Below are 24,025 nucleotides of genomic sequence, written 5' to 3'. Positions count from 1 at the left end.
TAATACTGCCGTTTTGACTTGTAGTGATTTCCTTCGGTGTGATTCTACTGACGTACGTCTGGCCAAACGTAAACAAACCGATCATATTGCTATTTTAGGAGAGTCTTATGCCAAGTTCAACCTCTGAAAATATATAAAGTACAATCGCCACAATATTTTGAATTATATTGGCATTCAGCATTCCTCCCCATTGACGCGCACTATAAAAAGCTTAATGTGTCAACTACGACCAATCGTCACCAAAATTTATATAAACATCTCTAACTTAGGCCCACATTCATCTCTTTAAATAGCAATATGACAATTATCAGTCCACTTCATGCAGCAGAGACACTGTAATCAACTAACTACTGCTGCTGTCTCATCCATCACATCACAGACCTCTTTGGTTTAGTCTAACTGTTGTTAGAGTAGACAATATTAAGTATTGTACTCTTTGCGTGTTCAATTAACTGAATGGTGAGATCCTGGTGAAGAAGTCCCTTTGCAAAGGTATCAAAAGCTTTTGATGACAACAATTGAACTCTCTCAAGCAGTTTGTTCAGATTGTGTCTCCGGCTCCCCGTCACATCATTATTTATTGAAAAGTCGGTGAATAGAAAAGTCTCCTCCCATCAGCCCACAGTACATTTGATTACAACTCAGTGAATACAAGAGAATCTGTTCCCATGGGTATAAATCAGATTAGAGAAAAACAATAATAATAAGCCTGTGCCTCCCTTCCGACCGGCAGAGACCGAAACTCCCATAAAGATAGCAAATGTACAAACCCGTTGCCCTTTCTCATGAAAGTAACACAGATAAGAATACAATTCTATTCATTGAGCCATACTGAGTTAACATAATTATACCTACATCTACACAGCTATAACTAAATACAAAATGGTTAAAATATAAAGTAAAACAGTAAAAATGTTAACAAAGTTAACATTCCTTCAATTGGGCTCTCAAAAGAGCCCAAAACAAACATTTTTACAAAAAGATGCCAGCAGGATCCTCGTCCCTCTCATTGGATGCGATAGAAGACACGTATGGTTTAGCAGAAGCCACCATCATATGAGAGGACTTATTTTGTGCATCATGTTTTTCAATAGCAGTGGTAATAAGTCTTTGGCAGAGAGAACGAATACATGGTATTAAACAACATCCACAAATCGTTAATAATGCAGTGAAAACAGCCGCAGATATCAAAATTGAGGAAATCAAAGCTTTATAGCGGCCAAACACATTCATCCAATTATCCCATACAGAAGTATCTACACCGGATTGCTCTTTCATTTTCTTATTGAGTGTTCGCAGCCCTTCAATTGCAATTGTCAGACTTCCATCTGGAGCAGTATTGTTAGGAATAAAAGTGCAACACTGATCTCCAAACATTGAGCAAACTCCGCCCTTTTCTGCCAGTAACATATCTAGTGCAATTAGATTTTGGAATGTCATCAAAGATGTGGCGGCTAACTGGCCGCGTACAGCCTCAAAGCCAGACTGAGTCCAATTTCCTAGCCTTTGTACATTATAATGTATATAATTAATTCTATCTACATTTTTGTTTATGGTGCACCACCAGCAAATTACAGATTCAAATCCTGAGAGTACTTGATCAGTTAATTTGTATTCATCTGGCACACCTCTTGGTACTCCAATTGCATCAATGTAGGTGGGAACATTCTGTTCTTGCCAAGAATGTCGTTTGGTCCTCTGAAAAGAAGGAGGTTTTGGTTCCCAATTATCAATCATTTGTAACAGGTTATCAATAGAGATGGGGTAGATTTGTACTGGCATGAGAAGGGTTATGAGGGCACAATATCCTTTTGTATTTAAAGGCAACTTATCAAATATTCTGTTATCACCGCACCACCAGTATATGTCCGCCCTGGATCGTGGTTGGAACTTCTGTCCCACATCTACTATTGACACGCACTGAGTGATGTAATTTAGTTCCCCCAACTGTTCTCCAGTACCTGTCATTTTAATACATGAAAAATTACCATTTGCAACTGTGTTTGAAAATACTGGTTTAGTTTTCTGCCAATCGACGAGGGGATACACCTTATCCCATTGCGAGCATTTTACATTGGGGACAGCCTTATTCATTAGTTCCATTACACAGTGATCATCTATTTTAGCCGGAATGATTTTCAATAAAGGACGCGGACCTACACATACAACACAGTTATTTTTATCAGAGGCTCGAGCCGCTTCGTTCACCAATAATAGCCAATTGTTACTGCCCCCGGAAAATCCTGTTGTAACCCGAAACCTCTCAACTATTCCATCAGTTGGTACGCTGACCGCCTTCACTCCGCTCTCCATTGTGTAGTTAGTCATTTTTGGCTGTTCTAAATTACTCATTGTTTTATTTACGCATACTAAAATGGGGAAATATGGGTCATGTCCGGAGAACCAGGCCCACAACAGAAATCCAAAACAGGAGGCGTTATCAATTGTTGTGTTTTTGTGACCGTAATTTACCTTCTGGAAAAATAAAGGTCATATAGAGTCGACCCCCCATATTACGCAATGTTATTCTTTTGCTAAAGAAGATTGCCTCCTCACTAGTTCCCGGACGCCAGTATCTTCCATCCTGTGTTGTTATTAGAGCATTCCAATCTCGTTGTACATGTCCTGTCAGATACCACCAGTAATTTATCCAATCCCCCCCCGTCTGTCTCCCCCTACCAAATCCCTTTAAGGATTTAATAGGAATTTTAACAGAAGTGTTTGTATTTAGAGCAACTGTCACAGCAATTGATGTATTATAAGTCCAGAATGTGACCCAGGGATTATATGGAGACTTAATACTTCGCTTAATACGATACGTTGTAATTGCGTTCAAAGTTGTGTCAAAAGGCTGACAAAAATACCAAGTCAATATGAGAAGAAATGTCGCGATGCAGCAGACGGATATATGTTTCTGCTTTGAAGCCATCTCGTGATGAAGTTCTTTGTTGAATGAAAAAAGTGACGCAATAGTTTTTCTCTTCTTTAAGAATCTGGGGTAGACTACCCAAATTCTTCGATTTGTCACCGGGATTATTCTGCCCGAAAATGTGACTCTTCGTGGAATGATTGCCCAAGAAAAGGCACTTGACTTGATCTTAGTTGACTGATGTCCTCAAACGGCAGCTCCGGAACCGGGCATGGATTCAGCTGACGTGGCTCCCAGGTCAGGACATCCGGTGATCGCAGGTCGGATTGCTGAGCCAGCAGGTGTCCCGGCCGGCCTGGTAGATGACAGGTGGTACCAGGTGTCCCCCTTCTTATGCAAGCGCACTGCACAAGACGTTCTTTCAGTTACCCGGTGAGGGCCCGTCCATCTGGGGAAGAACCATTTTCTCTTAGTCACCTTTAACCACACATATTCACAATCATTTATTTCTAAAGGAGCAACTGGCCACTTTTTTGTTAGCTTAGAAAATGTAGATACTAATTGTTTTAGTATTGGAGGTCCTTCAATGTGTGACTCTTCCAGCGGTGTATTTGGAGCCGGAAATGGTCTGTTTTTGTGACCTTCAAATGGAGTCCAGCCTTTAGCTGAGTTTAATGACATTCGCACATTCATTAGTGCAATTGGAAGGGCTTGTAGCCAATTCAAATTTGACGAGGCCAGTGCTTTAGCTAATTTTTCTTTAATATTTCTATTCATTCGCTCAACCTGTCCTTGAGATTGAGGATGATACACTGATCCAAAAGTGTGTCTCAGCCCCAATGCTTGTTCTACTTCCTGTAGATGTTTATTTTTGAAATGAGTCCCATTGTCTGATCTAATTTTCCTGGGAAACCCATGTGATGGTATATAATGATTAATCAAATGTTTTACCACAACCTCTGCTGTCTCAGATTTACATTGATATGCCTCCGGCCATCCGGAAAAGGAATCCACAATTACCAACAAATATCGGTATCCTTCCACTGGTTTAATCATATCTGTAAAATCCATTGAGATTACTTGTCCTGGAGCAGTCACTTCTGGATCATGAGTGCCAGGAGGAGGTTTGGATGTCATTTTACTGTTAAATTTGTTACAAACACTGCAGTCCTGCAGTTCATTTTTAACAATTTGTCTCATGTAAGGATGCCACCAGTTACATAATCGTCTCATTATTTCCTCTGTGCCAACATGGCACAGTCCATTGGCTTCAGAAATGAGATTTTTTAGTTGTTTCTGCGATGGGATATATTTAACTTCTTTCCGCCATATACCTGTTTCATCCTTTTGTCCGCCTTTTGCCAGCCACACACTCTGTTCTTCCGGACTGGCCTTCTCCTGCCACAGCTTAATTGTTTCTATGGTTAGTTCTTGTCCTAATTCATCTTCGCTCACCATCAATTGAAGTGTTGGGCTGTAGCCCGCTGCTTGTTTTGACGCCTTGTCTGCTGAATCATTTCCTTCCGACACAAAATCATTCTTTTTTTAATGTCCCCTACATTTAATCACAGCAACCGCTCTGGGCAATAGCAAGGCGTTTTTTTTAGATCAAAAATATCTTGATGGTGTTTGATCGGCGACCCTGAAACAGTCATGAAATCATTTCTTTGCCATTCTCTTATGGCTGTGTGTATCACTATATGTGCATACGCCGAGTCAGTGTAAATGTTTACAGTCTTGTCTTTTGCTATTTTTAATGCAGCTGTTACTGCCACTATTTCTGCTCTTTGAGCTGACTGTGGCCCTGTGAGTCTATCTGCCACTCTCAAGTCAAAAGTTGTTCCAATCATCTGTGTTACTGCAAAACCTGACTGGAGTCCATCATTACCCTTAAAACAACATCCATCAGTAAATAACGTCATTTCTGCGTCGTCTATTGGGATGTCGTAAAGGTCATTTCTCAGTGAGTTTTCTTCCAAAACACGCTGAGTGCAGCAGTGGGATTGTCCCTCCAACATGCCTTCTGCCATGTTAATTCCCTCATGTACAAACAAAATGTGAGGTTGTGTCAGGACTGATTCAATCTTTCTCTGTCGTCCCCCCGTCATAGTAAATGCTTGGCTGGTTACGTACTGCACTGTACTATGTGATGTACGTACTGTAAGCGGGTGATGTAGCACAATATGAGATGTTTTCTGAATCAAGCGAGCTAGTGCTGAAGCAAAAGCTGCACAAAGAGGATGACGTTGTTCATATTTCTCAAGAGGTGTTGACGCATAAAGACAAACATGTCTATTACCATCTTCCCCCTTTTGAAAAAGAACAGCCGACACACTGCTGGATTTTTCAGAAACATCAAGGAAAAACATGTTTTTGTAATCAGGTACGACAAGAGCCGCTGCCGATGACAAAAACTGTTTCAGCAGAACAAAAGAGTTCTCAGCAGCTTGTGTCCAATTTAGAACATGCGACAGGTTCCTCATTCCTTTTTCATTCACTAATTGTCTGAGAGAGTGAGTCAGTTCCGCAAAATCCGGAACATGATGTCTGGAGTAGTTACACAGACCCAGAAAAGCCAACATTTGTTTCACATTTGTCGGTTTGGGATGATGCAAGATGTCATCTTTGTGTGACGGAGAAATACCTGTTCCACGCTTTGATATAAGCCGACCCAGGAAGGAAACCTGAGGTCGGGCAATTTGGAGTTTGTCTTTGGAGCACTTCAAACCCACCGAAGCCAGGTGGCCTAAAAGGAGCTGTGTAGCTTGTAGGCAGGACTCCTCAGATGGTGCCGCTAGGAGTAGATCATCTACATATTGCACCAAAAGAACATCAGTAGGAAGTTGGAGAGTTGACAGCAGCTGTCGAAGGGAAGCATTGAAAACTCCAGGAGACAAAACAAAACCCTGTGGTAACCGGGTATAGGAGTAACACTCATCATTCCACGTAAATGCAAAATACTTCTGCATAGACTGGTGAAGAGGGATACAAAAAAATGCATTTGCAAGATCAATGCAGGTGAAATGCGTATGCAATGGAGTAATTTGTGACAGCGCAGAATGCGGATTTGGCACCGGGAGTGCAGGTGTCAAAACTTTAGCATTAATAGCTCGGAGATCATGCACCATTCGAAATTTACCAGTATTTTTCTTTTCCACTGGGAGAATAGGAGTATTATAGGTAGACTTATCAATTTTACAAAGGACCCCCGCTTTCAGCAAACCCTCAATTGTTACTGAGATGCCAAGTCACCCTTCATTTTTCATTTTATATTGTTGCACCCAAACGGGGTCATGTTTCAATTCAAAAGTTACTGGAGCAACATTACACAGGCCCACATCAGTCGGGTCAGTAGACCACAGTGCAGTAGGCAAGGTTCTCAACATGTCACCAGCAAACTCGCTGTCAGATGTCTCCCTTCCATGATGCCGATCCAAAAGTTGATGTTCTAAAACAGACATGGAGGAAAACAAGTCAGATTTAATCCAATAGGCATCAAGAGATTTGGAATACAATAAATCTGTGTGTATAGAGTGTTGCCAATCAGTTGCTCTTGTGCAGGCCAGGACAAATGGACCCAAATCTTTTGCCGTATGCCGGGATGACACCATCAGTGAAATATGAGGATGACATGCCAGCATAGATTCATCAGGTGGCTCCGCCATCTTGTACCATCGAGATTGTTCTTCAGTCAGATTAACAGAAAATGCCACGCCGGGTTTTCCTGCAAACAAATCACCGACACGCAACTCCCAGGCGTTGTCAGCAACTGTACTAAAAGCTTCACTGTATATCTCATCACTTCTCCTGTCATAGAACAATGTGCAATGCATACAGTCAGAAACCATCTCATATGATCTTAGATATCTCACCCAAGAAGACCATAGCTTCCAAAAGTTCTCAGCGTCCCTCCAGCCGGAAGAATCAGTGTCAACCTTTGCCCAGTAGATGTCAGCAGGGGTGCATGTCATGGCGTTTTGAGGCATCACTGCAAACTGGGTGGAGACGTTGGATGCGGATTCACCATTACAGTGATGAGTGTGTCCGTCTGGGAACTGAAGTGTAATTCCGTCCGGTCCACACTGGATCAATGGAGCAGTTTTTATGAGAAGATCCCTTCCCAAAAGATTCACAGGACAATTCGGAGCATAGACAAATTCGTGCAAAAAAGTCTGTGAGAAGCACTGTGTGTGAAGCGGAGATGTCATATGCAAAACAGTCTGTTCTCCCTTAAATCCAATGAGCGAAATACCATCCGTGGTGAGCGTACTGTCAGGTGGCAATTTTATAATGGTAGAATGTCGAGCTCCAGTATCTACCATAAATGAAAAAACAGTTCCGCCTACCGTCATGTCAATCATTGGCTCCTGCATGCCATGACATGTGAATTCAGGTCCAGTCATTGCGGAAATTGTCCACCAGGTGGCGGCAGGAGCTGTTGGTAAGGCACAGGAGCGTAATGTTGTTGTTGTGATGCAGCCGGGCGTGTGGAAGGGCCCCATGAGCCACGTCCCCTTTGCCGGTAGGAGCCTCGTCCTCTCTGTTGACGCCTCCCCCGTCCTCGCACACGTGGGAACTGCCGGCAGGCATTTGCCCAGTGTCCAGAACGGCCACAACTGAAACACTGGTCTTGGTGAGGAAACGGCTCTGACTGATACAAAACACACCCTCCCATGACATTTTCAGATGATGACATTTCAGCAGAAGCCGGAGGAACAAAATCCTCCTGTTTTTTTAAAGTCTGCAATTGTAAAATCGCCAATTGTTTTTCAGTACTTAAATGTTTTTCAGTTTTTGATTCGACAACTTTTGCATACCTTCTCAACTGGTGTTTCAGATGAGACAACCACCTGTCATGGTCGGTTCCAGGCAAATCCGGATTCGCGTCCATAGCCTGCACAACAGACTTAGGCACACCCCTTAACACCGCAGCTCGAAATATTTGTGAATACAGTGCAGAATCATTTGGCAAGTGGCCAGTCTTTAAAGAAAAGTCCACAAGAGCACGGTCAATAAACGCCGCGGCCTCTTCGTCAACTTTGGGAGCAAATATCAAGTCAGAGATGACAACTTCAGGGAGTGGGAACAATTCGCCAAGTGCTCCAAACAGCATTAAGTAATTATCACGTGATAATGCCTCACCGTCACACAAAGACGACATTCCTGAATTAGTCAACAACACTTCGAGTTGAGACAGAGGACATGCTTGTGTCAAAAGCGTACGTATATCTCCTGCAGTTAAAATCTGCCCAGTCACTTCCCTCTGAAGCAACCGCAGCCAATTCTCCCCTCCCGTCTGCATCGGAGGAAGTTTTTTTACAAGCACGCACAAATCAGATGGCAAATAGGGTCTGTATACAGTAGCTGAATTACGGGTGGCTGGATCCACCTTCGTCAACATGGGCGCTTGCAACACCCCTTTTGATCGGGTTACAATTTATACAGGAGTAGCCTCTGGGAGTTTATCGGATGCGCCAAAGCCACGTTGTCTCATGACGTCACCAACAGCACATGTCAGATCAGCTAACTGTTGTCGAATCTCTACAATTTGACAGCTCTTCGTCAATGCATCAGAAATTTCATTAGTCATATCAAGTTCATGTCGTTGAAACAATTCATCACGTTGCGCCCTTAATAAGCGTTCTTCTTCTGTCAATTGTTCGTTCGCAACCTCCTCAAAGCGAGAAAGAATCACACGCCATTTGTTACGAATAACCTGGGGCACTTCAGCGTGTCTAGACAGTTCCAATTGAAAAGCACCCGCTTGGTTCAATTTTGCTTGCGGAACATCCTTCATCATCAATATTTCGTTTAATTTACTCTCCAATCGTGTCACAGAAGCGCTTACGCCAGCTGCTAAGCCGTCAGCCGCGGCCTGTAAATTAGATCGAATTGGCCGAGAATTTATATCACATTTTCCACCATTCCAATCCACATCGAGATTACCACCATTCACCTTTAAAATCGGCGCTTGCAAATTCTGTGGCATTTGAACCGCAGTTTTGTACGGTAATTCAGTAAACGGGTTAATAGCTTCCACAGGAGCTGGAGTCATTTTAGCATCATTAGCAGCATTTGCTAAGGCCCCCCGAGCGGGTTTTACAGAACTACCCAAAGCCAACAGTCTAGCATTGCACATCAATTTAGCCACCTTTTTCCGATTTTGTCTAACTCTCCTTCCATTCAAAGAAAATACAAAAGTCTGACGTACCATTTTGTCCAGCGAAAGCCGTTTTTTCATGCATGCAAATTCCACTGCTTTCATCAAAGCTACCAAACAAACAGTGGATGTCAAAGGTGGAAACCATCCTTTGTCACAGCCCGCCGTTGTCCAATCCATTATCAGCTTTTTCATTTTTTGTCGATGTTTTTCGGGCATTGCTTCTACAGCAACATCAAATGCAGTCTTAACTTGTATATCTAGACACAGATTCCGGCTATGAACCGGAAGCGCATTCAGGTCAAACCATTCTGTATCCCGGTCAAAAACGCCCTCCATTTTGTTTGTAGTTTTTTATGTTTACTTCCGGTTTCTATTCTACGCAAGTAGTATTAATATTTATCAATACAGTGACGTCTCACTTTTAGTTATAATAGTTCAATAGGTTAACACATATGGCCACACAACAGACACACATAAGAATCACGTGACCTCTCGTTTATACACAGCGGTTATCCAATCCCGCTGAGCTAAACTGTTCTCCCTATATTGCAAAATTTTTGCAAGGCGCTCATTTTCAAACTAACTTGTCACGCGCTATCGAATTCAACCGTAGAACAAAAGGAATTCATACGGTAATCCTGACCCCAAAACTACAATCGTAGGAACGCCAAAAAATAAAATAAAAGTCACGTAATCTCTCGATTGCAAATACAGTAATACAAATCCAATTATTATTGTAATCAACCTGGACCCCTCAATACTGTTCAATTTCAAACAGGCGCTTTTTCCAAAAAAAAAATATTACGTGTAAATAGGATTTTCTCACCAAGAGTCATGAGCTATTATGATACTAGTCCTCCAATCGGCCAAAACCGCCAAAAAAGACAGAAGCGCAATACCATAATCTTCGCGATACTTAGTAAAAAGAAAGACTTTTTACGTCATCCGGCAACCCTTTTATTCAATATATATTATGGTCTAAGGATTCTTCGTAGCGTGACAAGAAACAAAACAAATCAACAAATTAAATTCACTACTTCTTCCCGTTTAAAAAAAAGCTTCATCTCTACAGGCTGCATTTACGTCACTTCTAAATGCACCACCCCACGACGTGTTTAGTTCAATATCGTCGGAATTATCCCAACTCACAATAAAACGACATCAAACTACAACTTGTTCACACAGATCTCATTTAAAATTTTAGACAATTTAGAAGACGAAAAACCGGCTATAGCGCCTCCAAACAGACAGAATTTCTCTACGTGGATAAAAATCTCCACTTACCGGAATTAATATGGCGCCAGAAATTCCGCCCGTCGGGGAGCGCCGCAGCCTGCTCTACGTCAATAACGCCACCATCCGTTAGAATTCAGCGTCGGGGACACCATTTGTTAGAGTAGACAATATTAAGTATTGTACTCTTTGCGTGTTCAATTAACTGAATGGTGAGATCCTGGTGAAGAAGTCCCTTTGCAAAGGTATCAAAAGCTTTTGATGACAACAATTGAACTCTCTCAAGCAGTTTGTTCAGATTGTGTCTCCAGCTCCCCGTCACATCATTATTTATTGAAAAATCGGTGAATAGAAAAGTCTCCTCCCATCAGCCCACAGTACATTTGATTACAACTCAGTGAATACAAGAGAATCTGTTCCCATGGGTATAAATCAGATTAGAGAAAAACAATAATAATAAGCCTGTAACTCCCTTCCGACCGGCAGAGACCGAAACTCCCATAAAGATAGCAAATGTACAAACCCGTTGCCCTTTCTCATGAAAGTAACACAGATAAGAATACAATTCTATTCATTGAGCCATACTGAGTTAACATAATTATACCTACATCTACACAGCTATAACTAAATACAAAATGGTTAAAATATAAAGTAAAACAGTAAAAATGTTAACAAAGTTAACACTGTTACAACCTGAGACTACAGTCTGTCATATTTGTCGATTTGATGAAAGGGAATGGGATTGCTATGTGTAAGAAAAACAAAACTAAACAGTTAATCAGACACAATAAGTTACACCAGCAATTTTGCATACTGAGAGGCAAAATAGCTTAACGATTTCAAAATAACTTAACTTAAATTGAAAATCATTAACAATTTATTTGCTTTGTTACACCTTGCCTTGTGATTTCTACAGGAGATTGCTGTTCAAATGCCAAAATTTTGTGCTGCAATCGTCGCTCTTTACAAACAAGAGCTTGTGGGGTGACGTTTTGTCTGGAAGATTATGTTGGAAATGTTTAACTCTTTCCATACATAAGACGTATCAATAATCATAAAAGTCATAGTTATACGTCATAAGCGTTTTTTCCATGCAAAAGTGTACAGGAGGGTCTGACGCAGCTTCTGACTGAAGACTTGACTGCAATGTTATTTAAAAGAAACGGCCAGCAGGTGGCAGCAAGTATAAGATCAGCCAGTATCACGCACGGATCTTTTTGCAGAAGAAGAGGAGGAAGTGAAGGTGCTTTTTAATTCTGAGATAATGTGAGGTTTAGTTTGTTTGTTTTTTCAATACAAACAATTGAAACACCGCATAATGTTACAATCAAGTCAATTACATAAAACGTCAAGATATATATATATATACATATAAAGACAAAAAAAGAAGCAAACAAACACAGAACAAGGGGCATTGTTACAAATTGTTAAAAAGAAAAGGATCCCACAAATATTTTAAATTAAATCAAAGTCATTAAAAAAAATTAATAGCATGGGCATTTTTCTAATCCATGAACCTTAAAGATTTTGCAAAGAGACAGATCTCATTCTTACAGTGAACCATATTAGGATTTGTTTTAAAAAATGACATTTGTGAATAAACTGCTTACCCATATGTCAGGTTCAATAAGCTGACATTCATAAAAAACACAACACAATGAAGGCGAGAAGACACCTTAGTACCTTTTCACAAGCTAGCGAGGAGAACAGGGAGAGGTGTGCCTCAGTTACAACCTCCTACCGCTCTGAAGCACATTCTGCCGAACACTCTGGCACAAAGATCCTTTACGGGACCCGAGGCCTCGGCTCTGCGTCTGGAAATTGAGGGTTGACGGGAAGCTCAAAGGAGTGAAGACAGCTCTGGTGAGTAGAATACTCACACACTCAGGAATGAGTGAAATGCGCATCTTGGTGACAGCAGCAAAAGTAAAAAAAAAAAAACGACAATCCTAGTCCCTATCAGGTAGACACAGTAGTAGTCTATTAAACTGTGAAAAGGGCGACGGTGTCCTGTACCTACTTAAATTCCGTGAAAAAACAACTTGTATATGTGTAAAAGTGTGAGTGGAGGTTCGCTACCTCATTTGAACAGGAAATTAAAGTGACAACTGTCTGAGGAAGCAAAGGCAAGAATTATCCGCCACTTGTGGTAGATGTTTGAGAATTACCTTAGACAGAAAGTTATTGTCACCCTGTTCAGGGACAAGTCAGTATAGTCACCCCAAGTGAACCACTGACTCAAAAATGGGAAAAACAAACAGCAAAAAGGTTGATACAAAGGATCCGAAAACAAAAATGAATGTGTAAGGACTGGAAATTTGTAGAAAGCCAATTTCCTTCTAAAATAAAACATCTAAATTTGTGGATAGCAAAATATGACTTTGCTGGCCAGCTCAACACACAAAAATAACCAACCTGCAGGACAAAATAAAAACCACATGAAAAAATGATCAAAAGAAAAATGAACAAAGATGGTTATGAAGATGCAGAATTTTGGATGATAATGGCTTAAAATAGAAATGAGGGAAAAAGTTAAAAGGACATATATTATTAGATACATAGATAATGCAAATCTGGTTTGTTAAATACAAGTTAAGAGAAATCTGAAACTTTGCTTTGAGTAAGTAATAATAAGTAAGTAAGTAATGATTTTTGGCTATGACCATTGTAAAGTATGTATAGAGGCACTATTGGGCAAATTGTCAAATGGGAAAGGCCTTGTGCGAAGGAAAAATATCACTTGAATGACTTCATGACCCTCTAATAGAATAAGACGATGACGTATTTTGAAAAGACTATAGACTATTTACTACTACTTTGACAGGTAGTGATTTTAAAAGCTTAACCCGTGTTTGCATGTACTAACAAACTTGACAGTGACTCATGTAGATTCTAATTGGAACAACACAAAATTGCAAGTAAGAAACTTAACAATGTTGTATTAAATGTAGCCCCAGGGTTTTTATAAGATTGGTTACATTGAAAAAAAAAATTCTAAGAGTTTCAGCTCCTGCTGTGGATGAGTGCAGCTTTAACGGATCCTCCCCAGCAGGACCTGATAAGTATTGGCATTGAAGAGAAAAATATTATTAATAGGTTTAAGACGTTAGCATATATTATGAGTGGTAACGACTAACAGTTATGGTAGAAGCAAACAGTAGGTGCTAAAATGGGAAGAGTTGCCATTAGAGCAGATAAGGAATATAGATTACAATACTTTAGTTTTTCTTTAAAACTGAACAGGGAGAACTGTTTAACCTGCTTCCTCAAAAATTCTGAATATTAAGTAATTCTGATGTTGGTTTAATGACAGCATGTAAGTAAGTGGAAATCAGAGCGAAGAAGTAAATATTATCTATGCTAGAGAAGTAGGGATAAATTAGACTTGTGATTAAGGACTTGCTAAAGGCAGGAGTGCTGATTGAAAGTACCAAATTTGCTAAAAGACACCTTATATATATATATATATATATATATATATATAGTTACCACAAGGATATTGTGAATGTCCCACAATACCCTCTCAAGTAATTAGAAATTGCTTGGGTACATTTGAAAGTCAGATTTTAACTTGCATGGACGACTTTTTTTTATGGCATCAAATAAAATTAATTGAACTGTGAGAAAAAGGAAAAAATAAAAACAAAACTTTAATTTACTAAGAAATTGAGAATATTGCAAATAAGGTTATATTACACTTTTGTGCAACAAGGGTGCAAAATTTAGGTTATGTTTTGACTGTAAAGTGATTATTAATGAGACCCAACGAGAAAAGAAGCAATCTTGTTGGCCCTAAGATGTGAAACAAAATTCTAAATGATACCTTAAAGGGACTGCAACATGAAAAATCAACTTTGGGAGCTTTTAGCCATGTTAAAATGCTAATTCCTCACAAAAACATGACCAAAGTTGTGTTTTCCTCCATCCGCCCCTGTATGAGAAATTCTAGGTTATTCTGCTCTCCAAGCACCAGTCCTTCCCAACCTGAGAAAACGAGCTGTTGGCACGGTTTGACGTCATTGCATGCGGCCCCACCGTCGCACCGCCTCTGCGGACAAAACGCATGCCCACTTTCTCTGAGACCTCCCTCTATGGGATAATGACAAAAGTAGCCTTTATCAATAAACATTCTGTCTAAATGAATTCAAAGCAACCAATTATTCTTCACATTTGCAATGCCAAAGTGCAATGAAATGACAATTGGCTCTCTTAAAATCCATTGGCTGACTCTGGTGTAAACTACAAGTAAAACATTTGCGCTGATGAATTTAAATGAATGGATGGTGTAGTGGTAGTGTGCTATTGCTAAGCAATAGGGCGCGGGTTCGCCACCGGCTGTGGTGCTTTTTTCCCCTCCTCTTTCTTTCCTCTAATCTCTCTGCTCCCCTCCTCTTAAACGATTTCTTGCGGCAAGGACCGGTTTGGTTTAAATGTTTATTCAAGAATTGACGGCTTGCGTGACCAAACGCAGAGATCTAGCAGCCCGTGAAATTTAGAGTCCATTTTAAAAATCGGCTTAAAACCTATCTGTATGTTTCGTGGGCGTTGCGCGAAGCAGCTGGCTTGGACGACGTAATGAGAGGGGTGCGGCAGCCACAGGGGACGAGGCGGGGTTTTACTGAACCGAGCGTTTGACTTCCGGGTAAGAAAAATAGCCACCAAAATAACTCATATTTCGTAAGAAATTACATCGCTGTCAAAGGTAAGATTTCATCATTATATGCCTATAGTTAACTGTGGAAGGGCTTAAAATACCATGGTGTAGTCCCTTTAAACCCATAGGTGGCATTGTGACCCGTTGTGAGCTTTTGATGTTTTTGATTATTATTATTTTAAAATGAAATAACACCCACGGGTTGATTTTGGGGCTGCACAATTATTGCGTGAGTTGGGTGGCTAATTATGCTTAGATTATAATGCAACTCCTGAAATTGAATTGAGACACTGATGACAAAGACAATGTCTGACAAATTATAATGCATAGATAAATGTGAAAATGCAGTTTGTGAATTAAAGTGAACAATGGCAGTACTGTCTTTATCAAAATATTAGAAAGCCATTTGAGTAGAAAGTTGATTGCTGATATGGTTACAACTTTAGTTTGGTTTAGAAAACATGAAGTAGAACTTAAGCCAGTATCATATATTCATTGTTTACAAGGTGATTGACAGGCATGGTGGCTTACATATAACTTTGAAAAGATGTATTACACTAAACTCAGCTATATGGTTGTAAACAACAAAAGATGTAGTATAATACAATTAGTTTTGAAAATATGCCCGACCATGAGTCTATTATGGGCAGACCTAATAATTCTGCCCCTTCAAATTAGGGCCCTAGCAATGACGGCTACAAGGTCCTTATTGTTTTTTTAATTATGCAGTTGTTTTTTATCTTGTTGATTTTGTAGATTTTTGCAAAACCGTGTATTTTTTTAAGAAAAAGAGGATGTTAACCCAATGATAAACGAGGGAACACTGTAGTGCACAAATTTGAGAAACGAAGACCTTTTGTAAATATTAAGAAGTTATTATAAATGATGTAGGAATCATATGTAGGGAAAGTTTGTTTAAGTTGATTGGACAATAATTTTGAGTTGTGAGCCATGAATGTCTCAACATGGGGGATATTTGGTAAACGTGGTAACAACACTTTACTGCATATGAATTTTATGTTTTACATTTTTTAAGTTTTACATTTTTTATGTTTTAAACTTTTTTGTGATTTGAAGTTTTTGTTTTTTATTAAACTGAACAAAAGTAATACAATGTGAATATTACTAAGTACTGATTGATGGTTGAAATTATTCCAGCAAAACAACTGGACGTTATTATGGCAAAATCATGGTGTAAATATATCATGTCTCTATATGGCATATTAGTTTTTGGGAGTAACGAATTAAAGTCACTTTGTAAGTCACATTGTTAGAGGAAAATAAAAAATAAATACATGACCGAGGTATGATGATTATGTCAAATAGTTTGGATTTGATTAAAATGTATATGAGAATTATTAGAGTAATAGGAACAGGGCAGTTTAGCCCGCTTGAAATTTTGTGTGGTAGACTATTTAATGTGCCTATTGTAAATAACCTGTTAAGCCGAGCAGATTAAAGAAATGGATTTAAATGACTATATGAGGAAATTGTTAAATGACAAGGAAGTAAAAATCTTTAATCAAATGCCAGACGACCTTCTGCCTCTGCAGGAAGGCCAACCTCCCATCAAGGTTTGTGACTGGGTTTTGATCAAAGGTCCAGCCCAAGGTGGGAAGATCCTTGTAGGTTTTGACGACCTCAAAGGCTGTGAAGATCGTTGAATGACCCTCCTGGATTCACCTATTGCACGGCACAAAACAGGTACCATTGACTAACAGCTTGTCCGGTTGCGAAGTGAAGCCTGACCGAATCAAGGTCAGAGAAGGGGAAAACAAGCAGCTTGTCTCGTTGTGAAGAAAAGTCTGACCAAGTCAGTCAGTGAAGAGGATGGGATCACGCTCCCCACAAGTACGCTAAACCACTGTGAAGTCCAGGGTCTGTCAATTGTGCAGGAAGTGTTGGAAGGGACAAATCAAGGAGACGAGTCCCTCTCCTGAATCGAACGGGAGGGTAAGATGCGATCAGGCTCATTCGGGGCTGTCTTTTATTATTTTTTAGTTTTTGTTTTGGGTGCCATCTTGAGGGGGAGGGGAGACAGCTGGCTGAATTACTAACACTGAACAACATGTACAGAAACAATGGACAATACACACACATTAGAACGAAGACACTGGGCAATGCTCACTGGAGCACGAACACTGGATATTACATACTCACTCGATGGATCAAATACAGGAAAAGAACACATGTTGCTGACTGACAAATATAGAGGTGAGGTGCTGGTAACCTCTCCCTCTTGAAAAGACAAGAAAAAAAAGAAAAAGAAAAAATCTGATGGTTTATACCTTCAACTTAACGAGGAAATCAGGACTTGAAAGGAACGTGAAACAACACATCGATCGCACTATACGGACAACACTGGATTATATTGTTGTATTGATGATAATTCCGTTATGCTTTATGATAGGAATATTTTATTTGTCTATTTAACAAATACATAGTATCGGCATACTCAGAATTCAAGGATGTTGTATAATGTTTTCATTAGCGATAGTAATAATTGGCAACACAGGTCTGATAGCTGGATATATGTATTTTAAAACAAAATGATGAAAATTATTACGAATTGACAACAATACGATGAGGATTTGGATGACACAAATGTTTTAAGTGAAAGAAACAAAATGAGTACACGTGATTTTTATATATATATATTTTTTTATGTTTGACAATATGATGTTTAAATGTGCTATTCATTTGATAATCAGGGGGGAATGTTGGGAAAACTGTACAATTAGTTATCACATGAATAAGCACTTTACTATTTGCTGCAATGAAGAATTGCTTCTGCTTGCAATGAAGAATGCTTGCTCTGCTTCCACACACATAGTCAAATTAGGACAGCCTATCTAAGATGACTCATGCAATGAAGAATTGCTTCTGCTTGCAATAAAGAATGCTTTGCTCTGCTCCTACATAGCATATTAAGGTAGTAATATCTAACAGCTGATTAACAGGAGATGACTCATGATGACCACAAGAACAAGAACATCCAACCCAGCGGAATGAATTAAGCCAGTCCACTAAGACGCCCTGTTGTCTTTTAAGAAATAATTGCAAACCCATACATGTACTCAGCACTTGCATGCACACACACATAGACAAACAAGTACACTGTGTTCCAACTATGCTGTTCCCCCCATCCCCCTGTAGAGTTGGAACACCCATGTAACCAGGGATCGCCCTAAAGAAATAAAAACAGAGGGCTCGGCAGAGTGTGCTTCAGAGCGGTAGGGGGTTGTAACTGAGGCACACCTCTGCTCGTTCTCCTCGCTAGCTTGTGAAAAGGTACTAAGGTGTCTTCTCTCCTTCATTGTGTTGTGTTTTTTATGAATGTCAGCTTATTGAACCTGACACCATTACAAGAAGAACATTGACACCAAAGTCAATTTTCCTATTGTTAATGTTCATTCCAAAATGTATCTCTTTCATTGACAGCACAGCAAATTGAATGCCCTTGTATTGCAACCAATCATGAAAATCTTTCCAAAACCTCAGAATTATAATACAAGAAAAAAAAAGATGTTGCAGGTATTCGTTTTCAATTCCACAATCTATGGCGTTTCCTCCTCCATCTTCGTAATTTTTTATCATATCATTTTTGCCTATATAATGACATTTATTTTTCCAAATGAAATTGAAGTTTATGGTATCAATTACTTTAATCAATTTGTGTGGTATGGAAAGAGAATACGCTGGGTATATTAATCTTGAAAGACTATCCATCTTGGTCAACATTGTTCTCCCAAAAATTTAGATATCTCTTTGCAACCATCGATTCAAAACAAGTTTGCAGTTGTTGATATTATCACAAATATTCATCTTTTCAGAAATATTTTCATCTTTTGTTATAGTAATCCCCAAGTAACTTCTGTCTTAACTTTTATGTTATATAATAATTGCAAAGGCTGTTCTTTCAGGGCAAATAGTTCACAATATTTTAAATTTAGTTGTCGACCACAGGCTCTTGAAAAATGATAAATCGTACGCAGAGTTATGGGAATTTGGGCTTCATCTTTCAAAAACAGGGTGGTGTTATCAGCTAGTTGAATAATTAATAATTGTTTGCCCATTATTTCGATTCCTGCAATAGCACTGCTTTAAATTAAAATTGATAACATCTCTGCAACCGGTATAAACAAGAGAGGAAAACTACCACATCCCTGGCGAATACCTCTTTTTATATATTGAATCTATTACATGTACCATGACCTAAAGAAACCTAGCTATTTATATCATTATAGAGCGTACCAATGGCACTAATAATTTTTTGTCCAAAACCAAAATGAGAAAGGTTTTGTAAAATAAAAGGATGTTCAACAGAATCAAATGCTTTATAAAAATCAAAGAAAAAAATCAAACTGTTTCCATCAATTAGATCACTATAATCAATTAAGTCTAAAGCAAGTCTTATGTTATTGTGAATAAGTCTGTCTTTCAAGAAACCTGATTGTGTTTCGCCAATAATGTCTGAAATTCCATACTTAATTCTGGATGCTATAGAACTAGAATTTTTTTTCAGTATTTAGTAATGTGATGGGTCTTAGATTTTCCAATAGCCTTTTATTCTTTTCTGGTTTAGGAATAAGTATAATCAGCCCTTGTTTCATATTTGTCATTAATTCCTTTTTATTAATACATACTATTATGCATTCAATAATAAGTGTCTTATGTCTTCCCAATTGTTTTTAAAATAAATTAACTGTCAGACCATCACAACCAGGAGATTTATCTAAATACATTTTCTGAATAGCTGCATCCAATTCCTCACTTTTAAGTTCCGATTCACAAAGCTCATAAAATGCCTCATTTAGGAGCGGAGTCGTCGTCGCGACCACGTTTTTCTCAGCAGCCACCTCCATTGCACAGTAGTCGTGTTCACCACACTTCAATGATTTTTGTGGTGTTTTTGAAGTCTGAAGCACCGGAGGCTTCTTTGTTGCAGATTTAGCACGTGCATTAATGTTCATCTTGAATTTCAGGCGGAATATAACAAGTTTTGATAAGAAAAGTTACGGTCAAAAACCGGAGCTACTCACAGCGTAACATACTCGTCCGCCATCTTGGTGCTCTCTTGAGGAAGTGAAGGTTGGGACTGGGAATATCGTCTGTCACTAGCGTGGTGTAGTAGTAGCACAGAGAGCAGTGGAGAGGACGTAGAAATAAGCGATGGGCAGAACAAAACAGTTAACCCTGGAGGATTGCTTTTTGGCTAAAAATAAAGCATCCTCATCAGCTTATCAAAGCATGACGGCGGTGATCGAGGTGCTGCACGTCAAGGAATGACGCTTCGTTCGTCGAATAAACGCAACAAGCAGCCGCCGGGCAATGATTCGCGGGGTTAGCGGCTCGTTTCGCCGGTCATGTCGACCCCTTGACCACTGGATGCTACGGCTAGTGATGGCAGTGCGACACTGAAGCTTCGATACAAGCTTCAAACCCTGAACTACAATTCCATAGAACCACTGCTTCAAAGCTTCTTTTGGTGCGGAAAAAATCACGTGACATATGACGTCCGAAGCAGCGACTGATTCGTTGTCCGAATGAATCACATGCCTGGTTCGCGGTCCAATCACGTGATTCTCGATTCTGACAGGTGACAAGTTGAAACAGTTTTGAATTTGAGCGTCAACCCTTTATAACCGCTCTAAACAATGTACTATTCGTGGGTTGTCGGTGTGATGTTGGTGCTGTTGAATTGTCATTGCCTTGCGTTGTTACATTTGGTCATTCATGGAGCCAGCCAGGAAGAGAGGTCGTTCTGAAATGTGGGAACACTTCAATCTGATCACTCCTGATAAGGTAGGTGTGCTGGCTGTTTAAAGTTATGTATATAGATCAGAATCAGAAAAAAACTTTAATTATCCCCGGGGGACAATTATTTATTGATTTATTTTTTCGAAGGGCATTTTTTTTTCGAGGCGCAAATTAAATAAAAAATGTTTTGACTTGGACGGGAATGGAACCCGAGTTACCCGAGTGGCAGGTGATAATTTTACCACTGAACAACCAATGTTTGGTTGTAAAGCTTATATAAATAGGCTTGACCTTTTTTACTTTCTTCAATTGATTTGACCTCAGTCAGGTGCATGTGTAGAAACAGTATATGTAATATGATTAGTGTACCCATTTGGCTATAGCTTTATACAATCAAATTGCATTTTTATTTAAAAATGCTTTCTCTACAGGTCCAGTGCTTAGTGTGTGCTACTGAACTGAAGTATCATGGGAATACTTCCTCCATGATTAGGCACTTCACTGCCAAGCATGGAGTTGCTGTTAACCAGGGGAACACAAATCAAGGTATGCTATATGTATTATACTATTATTAACTAGACACACAAACACAATATGATATGACTGTATTCCATGACTCATAGGCCTGCTTCGTTTAAGTGCAATTTTACATAAATTCTTATTTTCTTTAATTCATTTTCTTTTTATTTCTTTGTGTCTTTAATTTTTGTCTTAGTGGACCGGAAGCCAAAGCTGGATGAGGCTCTTGTGAATATGGTAGTGAAAGACTCGCAGCCTTTTTCCATCGTGGATGACTGTGACTTCAAGGAGTTTGTGGCATTGCTTGATCCCACATACACTCTTCCATCCAGGCGGGCTCTAAAGAACATGGTGCTCCAGAAATATGAGGAGGAGAAGACCAAGGCCAAGGCGGTCATGCAGAGGGTAGAGGCTGTGAGCCTAACTGCTGATATGTGGACCTCCATTAATATGGATGCATATCTAGCAGTGACCTGCCATTATGTAGATGACTCTGTGAAGCTGGCCACAGTGCTTTTGGGAGTGGTGCCTTTCCCTGAAGCTCATACATCTGTTAACATTACTGCTGCAATGAGGTCTCTCATGGAGAAATGGGGCATTGAAAGCAAAGTGAGCTCTATTGTAACGGATGCAGGGGCTAATATGGTAGCCTCTGTCAGAAGTTCCAATTTAAGACATGCACTTTGCTTTGCACATTCACTAAATTTAGTGGTGAAGAAGTCCCTTGATTTAACTCCTGGCCTACAAGACCTTCGCACAAGGGCACGGAAAGTTGTCACTTTGTTTAGAACCAGCACAACAGCAAAAGAGAAGCTCACAGAAGTGCAGGAGCAGATGCAGCGTCCAGTGATGAAGCTTATCCAGGAGGTGGACACACTCTGGAACAGCACCTTCCTCATGTTACAGCGCCTTTTTGAGGAGAGACAGTCAGTAGGGGCAGCTCTTGCAACGCTGAAAACAGAAGTAAGACCTCTGTCCTCTGAGGACTATGAAACAGTTGCTGCATGCCTCCAATTGCTTGCCCCCTTTTACCAGGCAACAGTAGAATTGTCCGAGGAGAAAAGAGTCTCGGGGTCAAAGGTCATCCCAATGACAAAAATGTTGAGGCTATACTTGAATGAAACAATTGGTACAATAAGCCACAACACTGCTGCAATACTGGGACAGAACTTATTGTCAGGGATGCAAAAGAGGTTTGACCCTACAGAAACCCAAACAGCACTGACGCTTTCAACGCTGCTGGATCCAAGATTCAAAACAATTGGATTCTACAATCAATTACAGGCACAAGCATCAATAAAACGACTGACCGCACAATGCTTGTAACTGATGAGATACACACCACCTGACACACTTACAGAAGAACAGCCCTCCACATCAGCTCTACCAGCACCAGCAAATCCATCATCCACTTGTAATTTTTTTAAATTAGTTAATTGATTAAATGTAGGAAAAATAAGTACAAGTAAAAAAGGATATGGATTGAAACCTTACAGTACTGATGGTTACTGTCATGTTTGTCTTTCAGATATTAACCTTTGGCACACACTGGACAGAGATGCTTCTGAAGCAAGGAAGGCAAGGAATGCCACAGCAGACGCTATAGTGGAGGTGCAGCGTTATTTGACTGAGCCACCCCTGGACCGATCAGAGGATCCACTGGTTTACTGGCTGAACCACCAAAATGTGTACCCTCATCTGTTTCAGCTTGCAAAACAATTTTTATGCACGCCAGCATCGTCAGTCCCGTGCGAGCGAGTTTTCTCTAGATGTGGAGAAGTTGTGGGCAAAAAAAGAAACCGGCTCAATCCAAAAACAGTGGAAAAAATAATGTACCTCAATAAAAATCTTTGAGTGTCCCCCATGACCCCCTGTCAGTTACACAAGCACACCCAACCTATGCCATATCTTACCAGCACTTTCTCCTCAATAACAAAATACACACATTCATCAGTCTTTATTTGTCAATAGAACATGCTATTCGGTCTTAGTGTGAGTCCATCAAAGAATTTTCAAAGCAAAGATGCTTTAAATCCACTGCAGCCTTGAAGTTTACCAGTAGAGGTCACTGTAACTGAAGCTTAGAGTAATGAACCTATTTTCAAAACAATTGGCTCAAGTGGTTCAGTGCTTCACAAAAGCTTAATTTGCCCATCACTAGCTACGGCGTTATTTTGCTATGAAAAGCACTTTTTGGAATGTTGTTTTATAGCAGGAAAATATTATTTAGATCACTGGTTCTCAGCCCCGGTCCTCGAGTACCACTATCCAGCCTGTTTTTCAGGTCTCCACAGCCAACACAGCTGAGGATCGTTATCAGGCTTCATGCAGAGCTTGCTGATTAGCTGATCATTTGAAACACCTGTGTTGCTCGAGGTTGTGAACCACTGATTTAGATGTTTGAGCTGTCACAAAAGAAAAAACAGTAGTGTTAAAGTCACAGTTGTTCTTTAAAAAAAATTTGTTTTACAAAAAGCTATTTTTCTATGTTTTTGGTCAGAAATTGGAATTTGGACAATATATTCAACACTGATAACTAAAGAACAGAAAAAGATAGAAATATACTTTTTTTCTACTGAAAGTAGAGAGTAATTTTTCCTTTGGTAGGTTCCATCTTATATAGCTATAAAACTATAAATATTAAATATTAATTTTAATTTAAATTTAAATTTAAATTTTTATTAAATATTATATAAATATTCTGTGGGTCTTGCAAGATCAGTCAAAATCCAGTAAAATGGCTGGTATTGAAGGAGTTGCTCGAATGGGTTAAATTTGAGTTGTGTATATAGTGCATTTAGCTATATGTTTTTATATATATATAAAT

At 39.6% G+C, this 24,025-nt stretch overlaps 1 protein-coding gene and 1 long non-coding RNA gene across 2 annotated transcripts in view; both read right to left on the bottom strand.

Moving 5' to 3' along the window:
* LOC147176457 (uncharacterized) overlaps positions 1-20,391 on the bottom strand; it is a 37,989-nt gene extending 17,598 nt beyond the window's left edge. The window contains exon 1 of the long non-coding RNA XR_015094555.1: positions 19,962-20,391. This is a non-coding gene — a long non-coding RNA (uncharacterized LOC147176457). The remainder of the gene's footprint in view (positions 1-19,961) is intronic.
* LOC147176458 (uncharacterized) lies at positions 521-11,964 on the bottom strand. The gene is made up of 2 exons (XM_086073080.1): positions 5,514-11,964; positions 521-3,317 (listed from the first exon to the last, which is right to left on the bottom strand). Exon 1 carries the CDS (start codon positions 7,369-7,371, stop codon positions 6,118-6,120), a length of 1,254 nt encoding a protein of 417 aa, XP_085929206.1. The 5' UTR covers positions 7,372-11,964; the 3' UTR covers positions 521-3,317; positions 5,514-6,117.
* Positions 20,392-24,025: the final 3,634 nt, after the last annotated feature.

The sequence above is a fragment of the Leptonotus elevatus genome, chromosome 4 (genome assembly GCF_054856555.1).
Source record: "Leptonotus elevatus isolate MCC_2025b chromosome 4, RoL_Lele_1.0, whole genome shotgun sequence".
In the NCBI taxonomy this organism is placed as follows: Eukaryota; Metazoa; Chordata; class Actinopteri; order Syngnathiformes; family Syngnathidae; genus Leptonotus; species Leptonotus elevatus.
Note: the sequence above shows the minus strand (reverse complement) of the source record. Positions and strands in the feature narration are given on the sequence as shown.

What these genes read in the sequence shown, in the direction of transcription:
- LOC147176458 (XM_086073080.1), bottom strand. Translation starts at nt 7,371, where the DNA reads ATGGGGCCCTTCCACACGCCCGGCTGCATCACAACAACAACATTACGC.